The following is a 23,505-nucleotide window of genomic DNA, read 5'->3' on the forward strand; positions in this document are numbered from 1 at the left end:
ATTGGTAGAATATCAGAAGGGTACTGTGCTAAGGTTATACAACCAGAAACATGTGTTTGATGATCATGATGCATACTATTCCTTATGTTCTCCCCAATGATGTATATTTTATATGTGGAAGGAAAGCCTATAAGTGGCTCTCTCCGAGTTCCGAACGTTTGTGTTACCTGGGAAGAGTAGTCCCAGAGGTTATGACCCTCACACATGGTGAAATGCATGGTATTCATAAAAACACACCATCACCATATCTTCACACACAGTATAAACACAGAGACAAAAGAAATATGATACCTGGTGACATGTATAAAGCCACTCAGTTAATTAGTGAGACAACTGGCTTTCAAGTTTTGGTAGCACTGGATCCCACCAGGATCACTCGGGGTACACTAAATTTCAGATATATCCAAGACCTTGCTAAATAGATAGATAATATCACCGAGATGTAGTATGACACATTCAGGTATACAGGTAGGGAATTGCAAGCATACAAGAAAGAACTGGTGCAACATAGACTAGTGTTACATTATTTAACAGCTGTCACCGGAGGGTATTGCATAACTTGGGCATCCAATTTGGAGTAAAGTGTTGCACTTACATTACAAATGATACCAGCGATCCCAAGGAGGTAATAGACCGGAAGATGGATGAAATTCTGCAGCTAAAATGGGAATTTCAAAAGAACCATAATGCTTCAATGGCTGAACAAGATGATAAGGTAGAGGAATGGGTTTCATGGTTGAACCCAGTGAAATGGTTCTCAAGTCTAGGATAGTGGGTCCAGGAAATGATAGTGAGCATAGGTAAACTCCTGATCCTCATACTGGTTGTCATCATAGTAATTGGCTTATGTGTCAGGTGTGTTCCTACTGTGTTGAAATGTGGAAAATGTAAAGATAAGGTAAACCGGTAGAATGAAATTATTATGGTGGTCAGTAGAAACAATGTGAATACTGAGGTAAATGTAGGACTGCATTACAACCCTGAACTAGAAGGTACTGTCGTATAATGTATAAGATTTAGACATGCATAAAATGAATTATTAAAATTTAATTTTAAGACATCTTAAATAATGTAAATCCCTATTCCCCCTCAAGACTTCCTTTATAGGATTGGTGAATCCCCACATATTTCCCATGTTCTCCCAAGATCCGCTGTGTGCATATAGGGGTAGTTTTATGTCCCCTCCTAGAGACACATTATTGATGGATTAAGAACCACCTTGTGCCATCCCATAATATAACATTAAATAATATGTCATAATGTAAGCCTAAATTAATTTTAAAATCAGAGTATGATAGCATGTTGTTTACTATCAAAGGGTGGACTGTCGAAGCCGGATAATTGGCTGAGACAGGATCGGTGTAAAATTATATTGGAGCAACACCATTTTGCAAATGGCAATGAGACTCCATTTTAGTGAAACTCGACATTATAAGTACATACGGCGATGCTATTATTTAGCGTTGTGCGATTCCCACGCAATAGAAGGAAGTTAAAGGTCCTCACCATACAAATACAGACAGTCATTAAACCATATAAAATGATTATCCCTGCAAAACAGGTACCATGGTGTACTCCACAAAACACATAGTCGCACAACTCTAACTAGCGTCTTTTCCCAATTCCCCAATACTTACACACTGCACACTTACATAAAAGGTTCCCTTGCATTAAAGTGTAATATCCAAGGTTTATGCAGTAATTATTAATGTTGTGTAATAAAAGTTATTTGATATCTAAGGTTTAGTACATGGTAAGCAGACCGTGTTTGGTGTTGTACTGATCCACTGTGTCTCAACAGATTTCTGGTATCATCGGTGAGAAGATCGCAATATGCATCTGCAAACTATGGACTATAGAGAGTTAAAACATTAAAATGTACTCTGTAATGTTAGCAGCTTAGATTAGCATGCAGCGGGAAAAAGGACACAAAGGATTGTTAGAGGCTGTTTGTGTCCATTCGAATTGACCTATGAACTATCCTGTAACAGAAGCACCTTTAAGAAGAACCAATAGAATCATGTCAAACTTGTCTATTGTATTGCCTATCCCTGTAAGAGTATATATGTGCGCTCTCTGACCCCAGTCTCGAGTCTTCTTGCTGTGCTGTTGACGGAGGTTTCTAATGCTGATGCCAGTATCTGGGCCCAGAGCGCGTGCGTATATAACAACTGTACCTTGGGTCTGTATGATTTATTTGTGCTAATTGCCTTTAGATCACAGCATGTAACCATCTGTTTTTATATTGAATAATAACTTTTTGTGCTTTGGAACCACATTCAAAGTCTGAAAGCATTTATTTACTGTGCGATCATTACGCTAAATAGTGACAATTTTAGAAGGTATAGGCAGGATTTTAGAAGGTATAGACAGGATTGCATAGAGGTTTTAATTAGGTATCCATAGTATCAGACAAAGTCACGGTAGACATGTCACTAATTGTAGGCAGTTCTTACAGACCCAACCAGATGTCATTAGGTTTTGCCGATGGATCTGCATCACCACCAACAGTGGGTCTCTTAGGAAAATTTTGTTTTTTCCTGACAGACGCAGAAACGAAAGGATGCTGCCATGTCATGTGCTGCTTGAGCTGACAATTTTTTCACCAACAGCTCTTTGTATCTTTTCAGATATATGTCTGTCAGAAAGAAAGACACAAGGTATGACTTAAACCTAGGATCAAGTATGGTCACCAAAATATAGTGATCTGATTTCAAGAGATTGATGACCCTTGGATCCTGGTGAAGCGAATGAAGGGCTTGATCTACAAGTCTGACATACTTAGCAGAATCACTCCATTTCAGCTCCTCCTTCAGTCTCTCCAGCTGCTTTTGCAAAAGTCTGATTAGGGGAATGACCTGACTCAAGCTGGCAGTGTCTGAACTAACTTCACATGTGGCAAGTTCAAAAGGTTTGAGAACCTTGCACAACACAGAAATTATCCTCCACTGTGCTTGACTAATGTGCATTCCAGCTCCTTTCCCTATGTCATAGGCCATTGTGTAGCCTTGGATGGCCTTTTGCTGCTCCCCCATCCGTTGAAGCATATACTGTAGAGGGTAAAATTCTACCTAGTTACTACCTCTTGCTTCAGCTGATGGCAGGGCAAATTCAACAGTACTTGCTGGTGCTGCAATCCTCGACATGCAGTTGCTGAATGTTGAAAATGTCCCTAAATCTTTTGGGTCACCAAGACCATTTCCTGCACGCCCCTATTAAAAATGTTGCACCACCAAATTCATTATGTGAGCAAAACATGGGATGTGTTTGAATTTGCCCACATGTAATGCTCGCACAATATTGGTGACATTGGGCCTGATTCAGAGCCGGTCGCTATTTGCACTCGCTCGTCCAGAAAATAGGGGTGGCTATTCAAATGAACCGTTCGCTGTTTGCGATCTGTTCACGCCTCTAGGTCTGAACGAGCGAACAAAACTTGCGGTCGTTTTTTGGGAAACTACGCCCCCTGTCCGCTCGCATCCTACGTCATGTCCGCTATTTATTAGATTAATCGAGTACATCGAACAGGGTATGAACTGCTTGCTATTCTTGTGGTTGGTTTTTGCTACCACAATTTTGCGAGCAGTTCTGGCTTTAAAATAACCCAGTGACGTGGTCAATGATGCTGCTGTATTAATTATGCACACCCATAAAACGCCCGTTTTGACCTTTAAGCACGCCTGCGATCGGATCTCCACTCCCCGTTTTCAAGCACCTTCCCCTGTTACCACCCACATACGCCTCATCCTGTCACTCAAATTAGCAGGCATTCGCTATTTTGCGAGCACATGAATTTCGGCCGCACTGACTGGTTCGCGCATGCGTATAACGATCCGTATGCATGCGCAGTTGGGCAAACATCACTCGGAGCGAATGAGCTGCCACTTACGAGTGGCTCTGAATCAGGCCCATTGTCGGAAATCACAAATCCCGAGGAGAGTCCAAGTGGGATAAGCCATTTTGCAATGATTTCCTTGAGTTTTTCTAAGAGGTTTTCAGCAGTATGCCTCTTAGTGAAACCGGTGATACACAGAGTAGCCTGCCTCTGAATGAGCTGGCATTTGTTAGATGCTGCTGCTGTTTGCACTGTTGGAGGCAATACACCTACCCAGTGGGCTGTCACAGTCATATAATCTTTAGTTTGCCCTGTCCCACTTGTCCACATATCTGTGGTTAAGTGGACAGTGGGCACACTGGCATTTTGAAGGACATTAATAAGGTCCTTGTACAGACTGGGAATTGCTATTCTAGAGAAGTGGAATCTAGAAGGGACATGGTAGTGGGGACAAAGGACCTCAATTAACTGTCTAAAACCCACGGCATTAATGACGGATACTGGATGCACATCTAATACCAGCATAGCTGTTATAGCGTCAGTAATCCGCTGTGCAACTGGGTGTCTGATGTCATACTTGTTCACCATTGCAAAGGATTGATTGACAGTCAATTGTTTTGTTAAACTACTAAAAGTAGTATTTTTCCTGGTCCCCTTTTGGGATGTAGATCCACTCACAACAGCAGCAACAGCAACAGGCGTAGCACTCAAGGATCCTTCTGAGGAATCACGGATAGGAGAGGAGTCAGACAGTCTTATGAAATTGGATGCAGGACTACTTCTGATCACGATTGAGGATGCTGATGATGATGCAGGTGTTGGTGGTGGAGATTGCAGGCGCTTGGATCTAACAGAAAGAAGGCAGCAGCTAGGTGACACTGGACTGATTGTTAAGTTTTTTTTAGTCAAAGTTTCTGAATTTGAAAAACACCATTCAATTTGATGAATGCGCTGCACATGACGTAACAGGAAGGAGGTTCCTAGATGTTTAAGGTCCTTACCTCTACTCACTCTTGCTTGGCAAATAGTACAGATGGCTTGACAACTTTTGTTTGGATTTTCGTAGAAATGATATCACACGTGAGAAGTGGATTTTTTGTCTTTTGCCCCGACATGACAACAATGGGCTTTTTTTTACCATGGGTAACAACTGTTGCCTGAACAACATCCTCGGCATCAACATCTTCATCATCACCATCAACATCCTAATCATCCTTGTTAGCGCCAACTACAGAAATTTCCTCTTCACTCTCCTGGTGCAATTCCATCGATTTCTACTTCAGCATGTTGACATGTGCTGCTCATCCCCACATTTGCAGAGGGCACACAAATGGTGGATGGAGGATCCTCTTCAAGTACAGTATTATAAAGGTCAGGCTCACACATGGCAACCGCCGACACACTTGGACTCTCCTCGGGGATCTGTAACTTTTCTGAGCACACAGTTGGTTCATGTGCCATAACAATTTTTATTTTTTTGACACTTCTACAGGGAAAAGGGCTTACATCATCATAGGATTCAGAACCACCAGTCATCATAAATAAAGGCCAAGGCCTTATCCTATCCTTGCCACTTCATGTAGTAAATGGCATATTTCTCTACAGCTAACTTAGCTTTTACTTTTTTTTTCTTTAACGCTGTAAAACATCGCTTGCTTGATTTTAGATGCCCTGACTTAAACCCTGTATGCCCTTGGGCATCGGCTTTAGTAGATGGACTAGTATCGTCATGACTGGTGGTACAGGCAGCAGCTCCACCACTAGTATGTGGTTCCTGCTCTCCTCTCAACTGATCATTCTCCATATTAACAAACATGAATGAAATGGGCCTACAGCACACACGTCAATTGGTACCAATTTTAAATATTACACTGTGGTATCATAGACCTACAGTGTCACAAGATTTTTTATGAATAAGAAAAGAATAACACACTGCACTACCACTTACAGTGTGACAATATTTTTTATGAATACACTGCGTTTTCCACTAACAGTGTCAATATTTTTTACGAATACACTGTGTTTTCCACTTACAGTGTCACAATATTTTTTACGAATACACTGCTTTTCCAATAACAGTGTGACAATTTTTTACGAATACAATGCATTTCCACTAACAGTATGACAATATTTTTTATGAATACACTGCGTTTCCACTAAAAGTGTGACAATATTTTTTATGAATACACTGCGTTTTCCACTTAGTGTCACAATATTTTTTAAGAATACACTGCATTTTCCACTTACAGTGTCACAATATTTTTTACGAATACAACTGCGTTTTCCACTTACAGTGACACTATATTTATTATGAATACACTGCGTTTTCCACTTACAATGTGAAAGTATTTATTACGAATACAGTGCGTTTTCAACTTACAGTGTGACAATATTTATTATACACTGGGCTACTGTGACAAACAATACGTGTATGAATATTACACTGTGGTCTGACAGGCAGCGTCACAGTAAAAAATAATAATAATAAATATAGTACACTGGGGTACAGTACAAAAAAAAATTATATATTTTTTTATTAATTATATTATTTATTAGCTTTTATTTTTTTATACACTGGGCACCCTTGGATGGACAGAGCACCCCTGGTTGAACACATCAGCTCCTTGCCCTCGATAGACACAGAAACCCCTAGGTGGACACAGCAGCCCCTGCCCTAGATGGACACAACAACCCTTGGATGGACACAGCAGACCCACAGCAGACCCTGGATGGACACAGCAGCCCTGGCCTGGATGGACACAGCAGCCCTGGCCTGGATGGTCACAGCAGCCCTGGCCTGGATGGACACAGCAGCCCTGGCCTGGATGGACACAGCAGCCCCACTCTTGGATGAAGCACAGCCCTTACAGCCCAGGACTCAGCAAGCAAATGGCGCCGATCACCGTGTGGGAGGGACTTTTATACAATCCAAAACCTGTGAGAATCCGACAGCAGGATGATAACATTTTGCCTCACTTTGAGATCTGAGTCAGGCGGGAAAATCCGAGCCGGACTCAGATCTCTCTTCGGATATGGAAGTTTGGCTGGGTTCGGTTTTCATCTCTAATCTCTACACTGTCTTGCTCTTTAAATTTATCATGACTTTATCATGACTGAGTGATAACATATATGCTCTTTAAATATATAACTTTCTTCAAATGTGAATACGGAATGCCCCCCATCCCCTCCAGCACCTACCCTACCCCCATTGGGCTTGAACTTACTATAATCTTATTCAGCCACTGCTATCTGCTGGCTGCTCTCCCGACTCCCTTCCACTGCCCACAGTGACAGCCACCACGCTGACTCCCGTCCACTCCCCACTGTGACAGCCACCGCGCAGACCCCTGTATCTACACCCGACCGCACTGTCTACTGGCTCCTCAGTCGAGCAGGCTCATGGTCGCGGTTACGTAACGTGCGACCAGAGCACAGAGTCCGGGTCATGGAGGAGGACTGCCACTGATGCTGATCAGCAGGGGTGGATTGGGATATAAAAAAACAGCCCAGGAATTTTATGGAAGCGGCCTACTTGGGGCAGGGACTGTAGAGGTGGTGGGGTCTGTCGTGGGGGCAGGATCCCTCCTCATAGGGCCTGATTCTGAGTTGGATGCAGCTGCTGCTTTCCTTGCATCTTTTGCAACAGTTGCATCTGCGACTTTAGGCCAATGCTGCTACGATGCTCTTCCCTGGTGTACATCCAAATATATATAGACTGAGATGCCTACTTTCAGTGTCTAAAGATGCTGCAATCATGCTTTGTAGTCTTTAGATGCCACCATCGCTCAGACCATTAAAACTATCACCAGCTCTATGCTAGGTGCATATCACCTGTCTGAGTATACCCTCCAATGTGAGCAATTCAGCGTCTCTGTACTGTACACAAGCAATGTCATCAACATGGGTTCCCGACTATAGATAGACAGTAATCAGATAGGCAATGTCTAGATTGACACCAGATGTTACACAGTCAATAGTTAGACAAGGATAAAAGTTTGGCACGGAAAAAAATCTTGCACACTAAAGTTAGACATGTAAAAAGTTAAACAGGTACAAGGTCGACAGGGTCAAAAGTTCGACATGAAAATGATCAACACAAAAATGGTCAACACCTTTTTAAAAAAATTGTAGGATTAGGCACTTACTGGAGGGTTAGGGTTAGGCACTTACCCACACAGTTAGGCACTTATGCAGGTGGTTAAGTTTAGGCACCAAGGGGAGGGAGAGGGTTAGGCACTTACCCCCATGGTTAGAGTTGGGCAATTACCCAGAAGGTTAGGTTTAGGCACCAGGAGGGAGGGTTAGGGTTAGGCACTTACCGGAGGGTTAGGGTCAGGCACGTATCCCGATGGTTAGGGTTAGGCACCAGGAGGGAGGGTTAGGCACCAAGGGGAGGATTAGGGTTAAGATTAGGGCTAAAATACAAACTGAAAAAATTGTCGACCATTTTTGTGTCGATCATTTCCATGTCAAACTTTTGACCCTGTCGACCTGTTGTACCTGTCTAACTTTGGTGTGTCTGACTTTTGTCTGTGTCTAATTGTTTTTCCTGTCTAACTATTGACTGTCTAACATCTGGTGTCAATCTAGACGTTGTCTAACTAATTACTGTCTATCTCTTATACCACACCCCATCAACACACCTAACTATGTTACATCTGCGTCTGCTTAGCCAACCCCCTGTAACCGCCTAGGAATGTCAAAAATACATTTCTAAAATACTGCATGGGCCTTTATCTGTCATAACAAGGTTGGGGAAAAGGGGTATTTGAGAAAGATTCTGCACCAGATAAACAGTTTGACATGTGTATCAATAACCAACTATAATAAACGTAGTAACCACTCACCTCTATATTAAAGTGTTGGTGGTGCTCCCAGGAGTCCAATTTTAGTCTAAATTAGAAAAAGGTTCCTGTACAGGCAGGCCAAGAGGACTCTCTTTTGGGGCACTCTTATGTTATCTATTATGTGAATTGTGTAAGGAATGATTAATTGTTTCTAAAACATCAATTTTTATTAATACTCATTAAAATATTGGTGCCAAAGACACTCTTATCTAAAATGTGAATAATTATGGTATAATAAAGTATTTACATACAAAGATAATTTCAAGAATAAATTCAGACATTTGAATATTGGATCCTGTCAGGAGAAGTAAGAATTGTTCTATATCAGGAAAATTTGGACAAAAGTATTGAAAGGCAATAGAATTGCCAGCAGTCACAGGCAGATACAAATCAAGTTTATGGAGTATATCATGCACAAAAACAGTCAAAATAAAGCTTATCATAAGCCTGCAACAAATATACTTATGAGCTTATATGTAAACAGAAAACCTTCCACAATGAGACTAAAATGAAAAACTCATCAACCAATATTAGGTATATACAGTGGCGTAAATAGCACCAGGCGGAGGGTTGGAGGCAGGCTCAGGCTGTGCATTCTAACACACACATCACCGCCAGCACAGCGGTGATGTGTGTGTTAACCAGCAGCCAATGAGAGTCAGACAGACTCTCATTGACTGCTGCAGCGCCCACTGCAAGAGCCAGGCTGGATCTCACTCCTGAGCTCTGCTTTCCAACTCCTGCTGTGGGTAATGGGAGAGAAGTCATGACGTCTCTCCCATGATGCAGAGCGCGCCAGCCGGGGAGGGCTGACGTGTGGATGGCGGCGGTGGGAGCGGAAGCGGGAGTGTATGCTGTGTATTTGGGGGGGCACCTCTACTGGGGGCAGTAATCGGGGGGACTACTACTGGGGGCAGTAATCGGGGGGACTACTACTGGGGGTATCATGGGGGAACCTCTACAGGGGGCACTAATTGGGGGGACTACTACTGGAAGTACCACTGGGGGTACCTCTACTGGGGGCACTAATCGGGGGGACTACTACTGGGGGCACTCCATCAGGGACCACTACTGGGGAAACTACTACTGGGGGCACTATATAAAGGGCACTGCATAGGGGGGGACTGCTACTGGGGGCACTATATAAAGGGCACTGCATAGCGGGGACTACTACTTGGGGCACTATATAAAGGGCACTGCATAGGGGACCACTACTGGAGGCACTGCTACTAGAGGCACTATATAAGGGGCACTGCATAAGGAGGGTCTACTACTGGGGGCACTATGTAAGGGGCTTACTACTGGAGGCACAAGGGGCACTAAATAGGGAGGACCACTAAAAGGGGCACTGTATAGTGGGGACCACTACTGGGGGGCTGCATAAAGAGGATTACTACTGGGGGCACTGTATAAGGGGCACAACTGGGGGCCTGCATAAGGGGGACCACTACTGGGGGCACTGTATAAGGAGCACAACTGGGGGCCTGCATAAGGGGGACCACTACTGGGGGCACTGTATAAGGGGAGCTGCATAACGGGGACCACTACAGGGGCACTGCATAGGGTGGACTGTAACAAACAAATTCCACAAGAGGGAGAAAAGAATGTCCTTTATTGGCGCACAAGAGAGTACTATAGTGTAAATAAAATATAACCTTTATTAATATTATTTAAGATCTTAATGTAGTGAAATATCAATAAAGTAAAGTGATAGAAACAGAAGTGATGACAAGAATTAGAAAAGTGTGAATAAAATAAATAAGCTGACACTTTGGGCAACTGTTAATCCTATTTATAAATAGTTACATTTTATTCAGAGTATGCATGCCTCTTATAATTCATATGACTGTTCAAAATTAATATCAGGGACAATGCTTTGTCCTGTAAATAACTTAATACACTTATACTATGTTTTCATATATCATATAATTGTTGTCACTGCTTAAATGTTAAGTAAGTGATTGAAAATATACTGATCACAACATCACCTTAATTATTACATTATAACCCTTACCACATAGTAATATAGATCATAATGAAGGAGAAACCAGACTGAATAAGTTTGCTTGAGCTGTATTATTTACACGCTTCACACATTACATCAATATTAGTGAAAGAGATACTGTATTACCTATTTGTATTGAAACATATGTTATTAATAACCGACAGACCAATTCTAGTGAGGGAATTGTTGTCAATCCTATTAAACCTAAAATAATTTATAATTAGCAAGATATCTCTATATACATGTATAAGGGTACAGCAACTTGAGGCTCCATTGATATAATTGTTTAATGTGGAGCTTGTCAGTGGGGCCGCCCCCAAACGACAAGCGTTCCATTGGGAACGCCTCCGTTTGGCCGGCCACCTCCCCTGCACGCCTCAAAAATCACCATCGACAGCTCACCCCCTTTGGTGCGAGACCCGTAGCGATGGAGCACGTGTGCATGCCCAGTGGGCAAACATCGACCCGGTTGCGAGCGCTCAGCAATTGCAACCGGGTCTGAATAAGGCCCAGAGTACCTTGATTTCAAACGGGTGTCCGGATAATTACTCCTTTATCATCACTCATGGGATAGAACGCCCTGGATATAGCGATACTGTACCTTTATGAAAGGGTACCTCTGTTTTACAGTGAGTATGGTATGATCCAACATCTGACAGACTTATTGCCATTTCAATGACATTCTCACTGTTGAACAAAAACTACTACACTATTGGTCCTTTTTTTCTCTCCTTGTCCTTCTTTTTCCCTCCTAGGAACATTATATGGACTGAACTATATAAGAAAAGGAATATGGGACTACATCTCTTCCTTTTCATGTTACAAGAGGACTTTTGGACCAACCAAGTGTCGCCGTAATTATTAGGGATATGCGCTGGACCATTTTTGCTGGATTTGGATTTGGTTCTGATTTGTCGTCTGGCTTTGGATTTGCCAAACCTGCCGTTTTGGATTTGGATTTTTTTACAAAAATGTACAAAAAAGCTAAAATCACATAATTTGGGCTTTTTTGATCCTAGAGTATTATTAACCCCAATAACATTAATTTCCAGTCATTTACAGTCAATTTAGACCACCTCACAGCTCACAATATTGTTTTCACCATTATTGGCCAAAGGCTGCAGTGAGCTGGCTGGTTACTAAACGACAAAGCAGTGGCACAGACACCGCAGTTTAAAGCACATCTCTAAAACATTCCCACTCACTGCCACTCACTACTGAGTCACAGTACTTGTGTGTTATGGACACACAGAGGGCTATTGCCCAAGGAGTCACGGTGCTTGTATACACAGAGAGTTACGACCCAAGAAGTCACGGTGCTTATACACACAGAGGGCTATTTCCCAAGGAGTCACGGTGCTTACACACACAGATGGCTATTGCCCCAAGGAGTTATGGTGCCTGTATACACAGTGGAGTACAGCACCAAAAATATATATATATTTTTTTACTTTATAAACTTTTAACTTGAAACTTTTTTTTGTATACACAGCCACTTGTGAGCCTTGACACAGCTACTTTAATCAGCAGAGTATAGCGCAGCATACATTAGAGTGCAGTGTGCCCCCTATACAGTCACTTTGCCAGCACAGCCACTCGTGAGTCACTTTCAGCAGAACAGTGCGCAGCGTGCAGAGTGTGAAATGGTGACCGAGTCCCGGTCTCGGCGCCTTATATAGAGGCAAACTCTTTCAAGAATCCGACGTCAGGAGGATGACATTCAGCCTCGCAGTGGGATCCAAGTTAGGCTCGGGTGGACTCGGATCCCCACTGTTTGGAGCGGTTCGGTTTCCACAGACTCCGCATCGCTCATCCCTAATAGTTATATGTCTATAATTCAGTTTTGAATGAGAAACCTATACATTGTTTTTCTTTATTAATTATTATTTAGATCATAAACAATTAAGAAAGAGGTTGAGCACAGTTGGGAGTCATCAAATATGTTTATGTAAAATGTGCAGGCTGCTTGTTCGGGAGGGAAAAATGGAAACACAGGGAATAAACATGGGTAGGAACGATCACATACACAATTGGGAAACACGATCCTGACAAACACGGGAGCTTGGTAAATTCCCAAATTTATTTTTGAAAAAATCTCCCGATTCTGATCATTCCTATTTGTGTTTAAAAACGGACAGACATGGGCAGAACACGAATCTTAGTAAATTTACCCCTTTGAATGAACATACATTTACTTGTGCTCAGCAAAAAAAGCTCACCAATGATGTACACATATGAACAAGGAGAGGTTAGTATACATTGGAAAAACCATACTACTTGCTCAAAAGAGGTAAAACTAAATTTAAGCCATAGATACCAATGGAACGATATTTTAAAATAAACTGTACCACTGTGTTGTGGAAATTGAAAAGAAAAAAAACATTCCGCTAACTGTGATATTTGATTTGATTGTGGGTGATTTATCAACATTTTAAAATTGCAAAATTGAAAATGTTCACTAACCCATACCTCCCAATCCGATGCTTGCTTTCCCATTTGTTCAATTTGTACAGGACCAATCAAATTGTATTGGTCATAGCTTGTTCTGGGTTACTGGACATTTGAGCCTTTGTACCTTGGGCCTGATTCAGAGCCGCTCGCACAATGTGTATGCAAATTGTGTAGGCAGTGCTACCGCACAGCAATGCATTAGCACGCCCTGTATTTCTTGGAGAGCGATCACATAGTGTATGCAGACACCCACCAGCCTGTCTTAAGACGGCCACTTGTGCACGTCATACCCAGGAAGTGTATGTAACCATTGGTACATTGGATGCTATCGCAGCGTTTGAGGTTGCCCATACCCTGCCACAAGCACTGCGAGCACTTGAGTGTAAAAACAAGCCAGGTGATATGTACTATGATGCTTTCTTTTAATTATGCACACCTCTAAAACACCATTGAGATGCTCAGACATGCCTGTGTTTGCACCTCCACTCCCCCGTTTTTAATGGCCAGCCCCTGTTACCACCTACAAACGGCTTCCCCTGTCAGTCACTCTGCTGGGCTGTCAACGCGCAGCGAGCGAATGCATTGTGAACTTTCGTTAAGGTATGCGCACAATGCATACACACTGCATACCATCGGCAGCTGCGAGAGTATGCATCTTAGCGAGCGGGTCTGAATCAGGCCCCATATTCGTAGATAACCCCCAAATAGTGGCTATAATACTAATAAAAAAATTGTTTCTAAATCCAGCATTACTGTGTTCTCCTGTTTGTTGTATGCTTACTGTGGTGCAGAGCATTTTGTTCCCTCTTCTTGTACTCATTTTGCCAACGATTAACATTGTAGATAACATGGGACTTAACGGCTGCACACCAAGGTCCAGAGTGGAAGTGGACGGCCTGCTGCAGGATAGGGGTATTAGAAGTTCCATGGACTGACACTAACTTGTCACTAGAACAAACCAGAATGTAAACAAATTAAGTAGCTGTATACAAAATTATAGGATTTACCTTAAATATTCAGTTTCTTTTCAAGTATTGATTTCTTCCTCATACATCTTGTTTGGAATATAAATCAAAATGGAATCGGTATGACATACCACCGGACCTAAGCCCGGCAGATGAAATACTGATGCCGGAAGTCCGGCAGATGAAGTTCCCAACGGCGCCTGGTAAGTACCCCAACCCTCCCTTAGGGATGCCTAACCCTAACCTTCCCCCAGGGGTGCCTAAACTTAACCCACCCTCCCTGCTCCATTAACCTAACCCTCTCGGGGGGGGTTAACCCTAACCTCCACCGGGGGTGTCTGACCCTAACCCCCCCTTGCCTTAGCCTAATCCTAATCCTCCCGGGGTGGGTGTTTATCCCTAACTCCCCCTTGGAGTCCCTTAACCTAATACCCCCCCCTGCACAGCTAACAGGTCCCGGCGCCCAGATTATCTATGTTCGGTATGCCGGGCGTCGGTATTTCAGCGTGGGGCTGATGATAGGCGTTGGTATTTAGACCAGTGCTCAAAGTGGGAATACTGAAGTGGGGGTATGGAAATTTTAGTTGAAACCCCCAAGATTTGGGGATTTTGACAATGAGATACAGCCTCTGCACCTCACACTACCTGCTGCCCTCTACTACACACCCTGTACCTCACACTGCCAGCTTCCCTCCACCTCACTCTACCTACTTCCCTCACCCACCGACTGTACCTCGCACTACCTCTTCCCCCACCCACCCCCTGCACCTCACACTATCCACTTCCCCCACCCACCCCCTGCACCTCACACTACCCACTTCCCCCACCCACCCCCTGCACCTCACACTACCCACTTCCTTCACCCACCCCCTGTACCTCACACTACCCACTTCCCTCACCCACCCCCTGCACCTCACACACCCCCTATGCCTTACACTGTCTCTTCCCTCACCCACCCCCTGCTCCCCACACTACCTGCTTCCCTCCAACTCACACTACCTACTTCCCTCACCCGTCCCCTCTGCATCACACTACTTCCTTCCCTCTCTCACCCCATGTACCTCTTTTTCCATGTCTGGCTTCTCCAGCTCCCTGGCTCCGCAAGCGGCTCGGTAACCTCCCTCCAGGCTTCAGACTTGGTTCCGGCTGTGAACCAATCAGAGCACGGACTGGCAACCAATCAGATACAGCCGCGTGGCTGCTTCTGATTGGCTAGCGGACGACACCGAATTTTAAAGACCACCCCACCACCAATGAGGATTCCTTTAGACTGGTGGCCACCGGTCTGTGATTGGTTCACGACCGGCGCCGGGTTTGTAGAGCAATTCTGTCCTGGCAACGGGACCCAGCGTCACCCGGTGCTTGTTCAAGCCAGTGCTGCTCAGAGATGTGTCCCCAGTGGTACACATCTCCACTTAATGCTGCCGCTGCTCCCAGCACCGTCTGCACTGTATACTGGCTCTCTTCAAGCCCTGATGTAGGGTGAGCTGATTTAGAGACAGCGGCGGCTGTGGTTGATTAGACCAGTCACCAGCGACCACCGCTAGCGCTACTGAAAAGAAGGATGTCCAAAACATCCTTCATTTTTTAGTTTCATTGACTCAGTGCCGCCCTCCAGTTGTCGGCACACTAATGGTGGCACAGGCCCTGATCCTGGATCCGCTGCGCGCAATAGGTGGGTGAGGGTCCTGAGGTAGGTTCTGTCCCCGGGCTCCTCGTACAGCTGCTTGCCTGATGATAGCTCAGATTGCTAGGGAGCTGCAAATACGGGAGCCTGGGGCTTCCAAAATGAATTTGAGAGAGAATAACCCTATTCAATATCTGAGTACCGCTTTAAAAATGCAGTTACTGAGGCAAGCCCGTCTCACAACACCCATCCGTGCTGTACTTTCACTCGGGAGGAGGGCTGCCTTATAGAGGGACTGCGGAGCCTCCCCAGTCACTCTGGCTTCTGCAGATGTGTGAAGTCAGAGAGAAGGCGGTGCCGGGTCTGCAGCTGCTCTGGGAGGAGGGAGGGACAATGCTGCTGCGGCGGTGCAGCTTCCGCCACCGCCTACCAGATAGACAAACCAGCAGTCCACTGACTGCAAGGTTCAGACTGTGCTCTAAGACCGCCCTTCCTGCATTAACACAGCCAGCCGCACAAACACTCACTGCGGCTGGCTTGTAACTTGTAAATGCTTGAAGTGCCGGTATGCCATACCGTTGCATACCGGCACACTTCGAGCACTGATTTAGACACCATGTTCCATGCCAGGATTTCACAGTCGGGAAGCCAGCAGTCGGCATTTCGACAACCGGACTACATACCATCAAAACTGGTGTTATACTGTAGTAAGAGTGAAGGGAAAAAACTATGATGCACATTTCATCTGTATTACTGGAACATGGTTTAATTACATCATTCCTTAGACTGCAGAATACACTGCAAAACCAAATTCCTATGTGGATACTAGGTTGATTGCCGGTCCCAAATTAACGCAAGTGAATCACTTAGGTAATGATTGTTCAGCAGTGGGAGCCCCCCTCCCCCAAGTATGTGTGCGTGCTGAAAAAGTGGGCATGGCCAAATGCAATACGGGGCTTGGCCACTGAAAAATAGGGGAGTGTCAACATGACACACCACCATTTCTCGTCACTCTGGGAACATTCCTTGCCATTCCATAAGCACCTTAATGCCCCCAGTAGTATTGCCCCTTATGCAATTTCCCTAGTAGTAGCGCCCCTCTTACAATGCCCACTGTAGTAGTGCCCCTTATGCAATATCCCCAGAAGCAGTACCCCTTATGCAATGCCCCTGTAGTAATGCCCCTTATGCAATGACCCCTGTTGCAGTGCCTCTTGTACAGTGCACTTTATACAGTGCCCCCAGTTGTGCCCCACACAGTGCCCCCAGTAGTGGTCCCCCTATGCAGTTCCCCCAGTAGTGCCCCTTATACAGTGCCCCCAGCAGTAGTGCCCCTGTAGTGGTCCCCACTATGCAGTACCCCTTATACAGTGCTCCCAGTAGTGCCCCTTATACAGTGCCCCTAGTAGTGGTCCCCCTATGCAGTGCCGCCAGTAGTGCCCCTTATACAGTGCCCCCAGCAGTAGTGCCCCTGTAGTGGTCCCCACTATGCAGTACCCCTTATACAGTGCTCCCAGTAGTGCCCCTTATACAGTGCCCCTAGTAGTGGTCCCCCCTATGCAGTGCCCCAGTAGTGCCCCTTACACAGTGCCCCCAGCAGTGCCCCTAATACAGTGCCCCCAGTAGTGGTCCCCCTATGCAGTGCCCCCTGTAGTGCTCTTATACAGTGTTCCCAGTAGTGCCACTTATACAGTGCCCCCTGTAGTGCTCTTATACAGTGTTCCCAGTAGTGCCACTTATACAGTGCCCGCAGTAGTGCCCCTAATACAGTGCCCCCATTAGTGGTCCCCCCTATGCAGTGCCCCTTACACAGTGCCCCCAGCAGTGCCCTTATGCAGTGCCACCAGTAGTGCTTCTTATACAGTGCCCCCAGTAGTGCTCCCCCCTATGCAGTGCCCCCAGTAGTGTCCCTTACAAAGTGCTCCTTATACAGTGCCCCCATTAGTGGTCCCTCCTATGCAGTGCCCCGTATACAGTCCCACCAGTAGTGCCCTTATGCAGTGCCCATTATACAGTGGGTTGGATACACAAATAGTGCACTTACTGTGAAAGCAGTGTCGGCAGAGCAGGGGTTGCTGATGGTGTCCTCAGTACATGGGATGGCAGTGCTGTGGTGCTAGCAGTGTCCTCAGTGCTGGGTACCGGCGGCATCAGCAGAGCGAGGGTGCTAGTGGTGTCTTCAGTGCAGGTTTGCTGGCTGTGTCGGCAATGCAGGGGTTGCTGACGGTGTCCTCAGTACATGGGATGGCAGTGCTGCAGTGCTAGCAAGGGGCAGAACTAGCGGCGGTGCAGCCGGTGCCTTGCACTGGGCCCCGCTGTGGTGCAGGGGCCCATGGCCACCTGCATCCGACAGCGCTGCTGCCTGCCAACCCGATCCCCATTAGTTAAATGGTTGGAGCCGGAGTAGGCCCGCTTTGGCCGCTCCGGCTCCAACAAGACAGACACCCGCTGCAGCCCGACCCCTTGTTATGACACAGCGCGCGTGACGTCATGATGTCACATGCGCTGTGTCATAATAAGGGGCCGGGCTGCTGAAAGGGATCGAGAGGTGCCGCGGATCGAGAAGAGCAGAAGAGGAAGAAGGAGATAAGGTATGTAAGTAGTGGTGGTTTGGGGGGGGGAGAAAGAGGCTGACACACATGCTGGGGGGGAAAGAGGCTGACACACACTCTGGGGGGGGGAAAGAAGCTGACACACGCTGGGGGGGAAAGAGGCTGAGACATGCTGGGGGGGAGAGGCTGAGACACGCTGGGGGTGGGGGTAAAAAGAGGCTGACACACATGCTGGGGGAGAAAGAGGCTGACACACACACTGGGGGGGAAAGATGCTGACACACACGCTGGCGGGAAGAGGCTGAGACACGCTGGGGTGGAGTGGCTGAGACACGCTAGGGGTGGGGGTAAAAAGAGGCTGACACACACACTGGGGGGAAAGAGGCTGACACACACGCTGGGGGGGAAAGGGTGACACACATGCTGGGGGGGAAAGAGGGTGACACACACACTGGGGGGAAAGAGGGTGACACACACACTGGGGGGGGAAGAGGCTGAGACACACGCTGGGGGGGAAGAGGCTGAGACACACGCTGGGGGGGAAGAGGCTGAGACACACGCTGGGGGGGAAAGAGGCTGAGACACGCTGGGGGAGGAAGAGGCCGAGACACACGCTGGGGGGGAAGAGGCTGAGACATGCTGGGGGGTAAGAGGCTGAGACACACGCTGGGGGAGGAAGAGGCTGAGACACACGCTGGGGGGGGGAAGAGGCTGAGACACACACTGGTGGGGGAAGAGGCTGAGACACACGCTGGGGGGAAGAGGCTAAGACACATGCTGGGGGGAGAAGAGGCTGAGACACATGCTGGGGGGAAGAGGCTGAGACACACACTGGGGGGAGAAGAGGCTGAGACACATGCTGGGGGGAAGAGGCTGAGACACATGCTGGGAGGAAGAGGCTGAGACACATGCTGGGGGGGAAGAGGCTGAGACACATGCTGGGGGTGGGGGGGAAGAGGCTGACACATGCTGGGGGGGAAAGAGGCTGACACACGCTGGGGGGGAAAGAGGCTGACATACACACTGGGGGGGAAAGAGGCTGACACACATGCTGGGGGGGAAGAGGCTGAGACACACGCTGGGGGAGGAAGAGGCTGAAACACACGCTGGGGGAGGAAGAGGCTGAGACACACGCTGGGGATGGGGAGGAAAGAGGCTGACATGCTAGGGGGGAAAGAGGCTGAGACACACGCTGGGGGGGAAAGAGGCTGACACACACACTGGGGGGGAAAGAGGCCGAGACACATGCTGGGGGGAAAGAGGCTGAGACACATGCTGGGGGGAAGAGGCTGACACACATGCTGGGGGGGAAGAGGCTGAGACACACACTGGTGGGGGAAGAGGCTGAGACACACTGGTGGGGGAAGAGGCTGAGACATGCTGGGGGGGTAAGAGGCTGAGACACACGCTGGGGGAGGAAGAGGGTGAGACACACGCTGGGGGGGGAAGAGGCTGAGACACACGCTGGGGGGAAGAGGCTAAGACACATGCTGGGGGGAGAAGAGGCTGAGACACATGCTGGGGGGAAGAGGCTGAGACACACACTGGGGGGAGAAGAGGCTGAGACACATGCTGGGGAGGAAGAGGCTGAGACACATGCTGGGAGGAAGAGGCTGAGACACACGCTGGGGGGGAAGAGGCTGAGACACATGCTGGGGGTGGGGGGGAAGAGGCTGACACATGCTGGGGGGGAAAGAGGCTGACACACGCTGGGGGGGAAAGAGGCTGACATACACACTGGTGGGGGAAGAGGCTGAGACACACGCTGGGGGAAGAGGCTAAGACACATGCTGGGGGGAGAAGAGGCTGAGACACATGCTGGGGGGAAGAGGCTGAGACACACACTGGGGGGAGAAGAGGCTGAGACACATGCTGGGGAGGAAGAGGCTGAGACACATGCTGGGAGGAAGAGGCTGAGACACACGCTGGGGGGGAAGAGGCTGAGACACATGCTGGGGGTGGGGGGGAAGAGGCTGACACATGCTGGGGGGGAAAGAGGCTGACACACGCTGGGGGGGGAAGAGGCTGAGACACACACTGGTGGGGGAAGAGGCTGAGACACACACTGGTGGGGGAAGAGGCTGAGACACACGCTGGGGGGGAAGAGGCTGAGACACACACTGGGGGGAGAGGCTAAGACACATGCTGGGGAGGAGAAGAGGCTGAACACATGCTGGGAGGAAGAGGCTGAGACACATGCTGGGTGTGGGGGGGAAAGAGGCTGACACTCGCTGGGGGGGAAAGAGGCTGAGACACATGCTGGGGGTGGGGGGGAAAGAGGCTGACAACTGGGGGGGAAGAGGCTGACACACATGCTGGGGGGGGAAGAGGCTGAGAAACATGCTGGGGGGGAAGAGGCTGAGACACATGCTGGGGGGAAGAGGCTGACACACACGCTGGGGCTGGGGGGGAAAGAGGCTGAGACACACGCTGGGGGGGAAAGAGGCTGAGACACATGCTGGGGGTGGGGGGAAAGAGGCTGATACACGCTGGGTGGGAAAGAGGCTGACACACACACTAGGGGGGAAAGAGGCTGACACACATGCTGGGGCTGGGGGGGAAAGATGCTGACTCGCTGGGGGGGAAAGAGGCTGAGACACATGCTGGGGGTGGGGAGGAAAGTGGCTGACATGCTGGAGCTGGGACACGCTGGGGGGGAGAACAAGGCAGAGACATGCTGGGGATGGAGGGAAAATGAGGCTGAGACGCTGGGGTTGGGGGACACACTGGGGCTGGGAGGGAAGAGGCTGACATGCTGGGGCTGGGGGGAGCAGAGGATGACACGCTGGGGATGGAGGTAGAATGAGGCTGACACTCTGGGGCTGGGGGAGAGAATGAGGCTGACACACTGGGGCTGGACAGACTGGATTTACTGACTGGGGGGGCAGTGAGGGGTGGTGAAAAAACAAGGCTGGGCAGCAGGACAGACACTGGATTTAATTACTGGGGTGGAGTGAAGGGTGGTAAAAAAATGTTGTGGTGCGGGGTGCCAAGAAAGGGGGGTGCAAAGGATATTCTTGCACCTGGGCTCACCACTCTCTAGTTCTGCCACTGGTTCTAGCAGTGTCCTCAGTGCAGGGTACAGGTGGTGTCAGCAGAGCAGGGGTGCCATCAGTGTTTTCAGTGCAGGTTTGCTGGCTGTGTTGGCAGTGCAGGGGTTGCTGAAAATGTCCTCATGGAATGGCAGTGCTGTGGTGCTGGCTGTGTCCTCAGTGAAGGGTACCAGCGATATCGACAGTGCCAGCGGTGTCTTCAGTGCAGGTTTGCTGGCTGTGTCGGCAGTGAGGGGGTTGCTGACGGTGTCCACAGTACATGGAATGGCAGTGCTGTGGTGCTGGCAGTGTCCTCAGTGAAGGGTACCGGCAGTGTCGGCAGTGCAGGGGTGCCAGCGATGTCTTTAGTGCAGGTTTGCTGGCTGTGTCGGCAGTGCAGGGGTTGCTGACAGTGTCCTCAGTACATGGGATGGCAGTGCTGTATTGCTGGCAGTGTCCTCAGTGAAGGGTACCAGTGGTGTCGGCAGTGCGGGGGTGCCAGCGGTGTCCTCAGTGCAGTTTTGCTGACTGCATCGGCAGTGCAGGGGTGTTCTCAATGCAGGGTGCCAGCGGTGTCAGCAGCATGGGGGAGCCAGCAGTGTCAGCAGTGGGGCTGCCAACAGCTGGTGTGTAGGCAGCAGGGGGTCCCGGCAGTGGGGAGTGCCAGGAGCAGGTGTGTAGGCAGCAGAAGGTGCCGGCCACGGGATCCAACTCCATCTTTTTTCCCTGCATTCAATGGGCTTAATGCTGATTGGCTGAGAGCTGTGACAGATGGCTCAGCTCAATCCAATCAGCGCTTTGCCTATTGAAGGCAAAGGGATTCAAAACCTCGAGATCCAACAGAGGATCGCGAGGTTTTGCCTCGATTAGGGATCCGGGGCAGGAGGATAGATCCGAAGGGCGCCTCAGATCACCCCGGACCCCCGAAGTTCGGGTGGGTCTGGTTCTCAGGGACCTGCTCATCTCTACTTATTATCACCAAAAAATACTGCTTTATGCCATTCTTCACCACTTGTGCAAAAACACTAATTAGTGGCAATTATGCGAACTTATGCACCCCAAATAGTTTTAGTAGGGCTAATTGGGCACTATTACATTGATCTCCAATGTTTCTGCAGCTTTTTGGGGGGTTCAGGCTCATTTCCCCGATTCTGACACCACTTTTCGCGTCCTTTGACTAGGCTTGTGTCTGTTTTTGCATACTTAGGAATTGAATACGGCGACTAGCAGGGGCGCGCACGATAAGTTTCCTTGGCTATAATACCCGATGTAAGCGAAAACTCCGGCAGGCGAAACTTTATCGTGGGTGCGAAACTAATTGAATACTGCCCATGGTCGCAAACAGGGATAGTATGTTATGCCTTCTTAGTTAGTACAATTGTATTAAAAAATCTGTATAAAAAAAAAAAATACTGAATCAGGTTTAAAAAGCTCTTATTTCCATAATTTAATAACAAAAAAGATCAATCAATTTTGGGGACATTTTTTTTTTAAACATTAGCTAGTTAAGTGGTTAAAGGGGTGACTCAGAGGGGAGAGACAGTGAGCAAGGTGGATAAAGTAGTGGGTAAGGATAAGAGCTGGAAGGCTTTAATAAAGAAATGGGTTTTAAGAGCAGGTTTGAAGCTTGGGATAGAGGTGGAGAGGCCATTATGTTTCCTTACCTTTCTATGGATTTAGGGAATTGTGTCTCCAGTGATCTGCAGGATACATACGTTTGATGTTCATAACTCTCCATGATTCCCTTTTTCCTTGTTCTAAGTCAGGCTATCAAATGAATTGTTGTGTCTACAATTCTCACCATGGCAACCTACAGTTACTAAGAGAAGTAACAAAAGCAACATAGAGGCAGGGAACTGCTCTTTTCAGCCTGTTGTCAGTAATAAAAATGGTACTATAATAAAAATAATAATAATACTTTGAAAAATTACAATCCTGTGTAGAAAGAAAACTAACAGCAGCTCTTAACTGTCACTTTACAGGCTGTGTTTGAAAAATGACAGTTAGGAGCTGAATGGTTTGTGCTATTTATCTCCAATTTTATTTCTCTCCAAACTTTATTAAATCTCCCCCACAGACAGTAGATGAATTATTCATACCACATTACAGATATGGAAAATGAAAGCCGGTACTGAGTAGTGAATAGGCTAAAAATTTGCTCCTAGCTCATATGATATGAGAGTAGGAGAGT

At 47.5% G+C, this 23,505-nt stretch overlaps 1 protein-coding gene across 1 annotated transcript in view; it reads right to left on the minus strand.

Moving 5' to 3' along the window:
- TEKTIP1 (tektin bundle interacting protein 1) overlaps positions 1-23,059 on the minus strand; it is a 140,015-nt gene extending 116,956 nt beyond the window's left edge. The window contains exons 1-2 of the mRNA XM_088450820.1: positions 22,979-23,059; positions 13,920-14,086 (exon numbers count right to left, since the gene is read on the minus strand). Coding sequence (XP_088306946.1) covers positions 13,920-14,086; positions 22,979-23,052 — 241 coding nt within the window. The 5' untranslated portion in view covers positions 23,053-23,059. The remainder of the gene's footprint in view (positions 1-13,919; positions 14,087-22,978) is intronic.
- Positions 23,060-23,505: the final 446 nt, after the last annotated feature.

The sequence above is a fragment of the Taudactylus pleione genome, unplaced genomic scaffold (assembly GCF_031769625.1).
Source record: "Taudactylus pleione unplaced genomic scaffold, aTauple2 ptg000529l, whole genome shotgun sequence".
Classification (NCBI taxonomy): domain Eukaryota; kingdom Metazoa; phylum Chordata; class Amphibia; order Anura; family Myobatrachidae; genus Taudactylus; species Taudactylus pleione.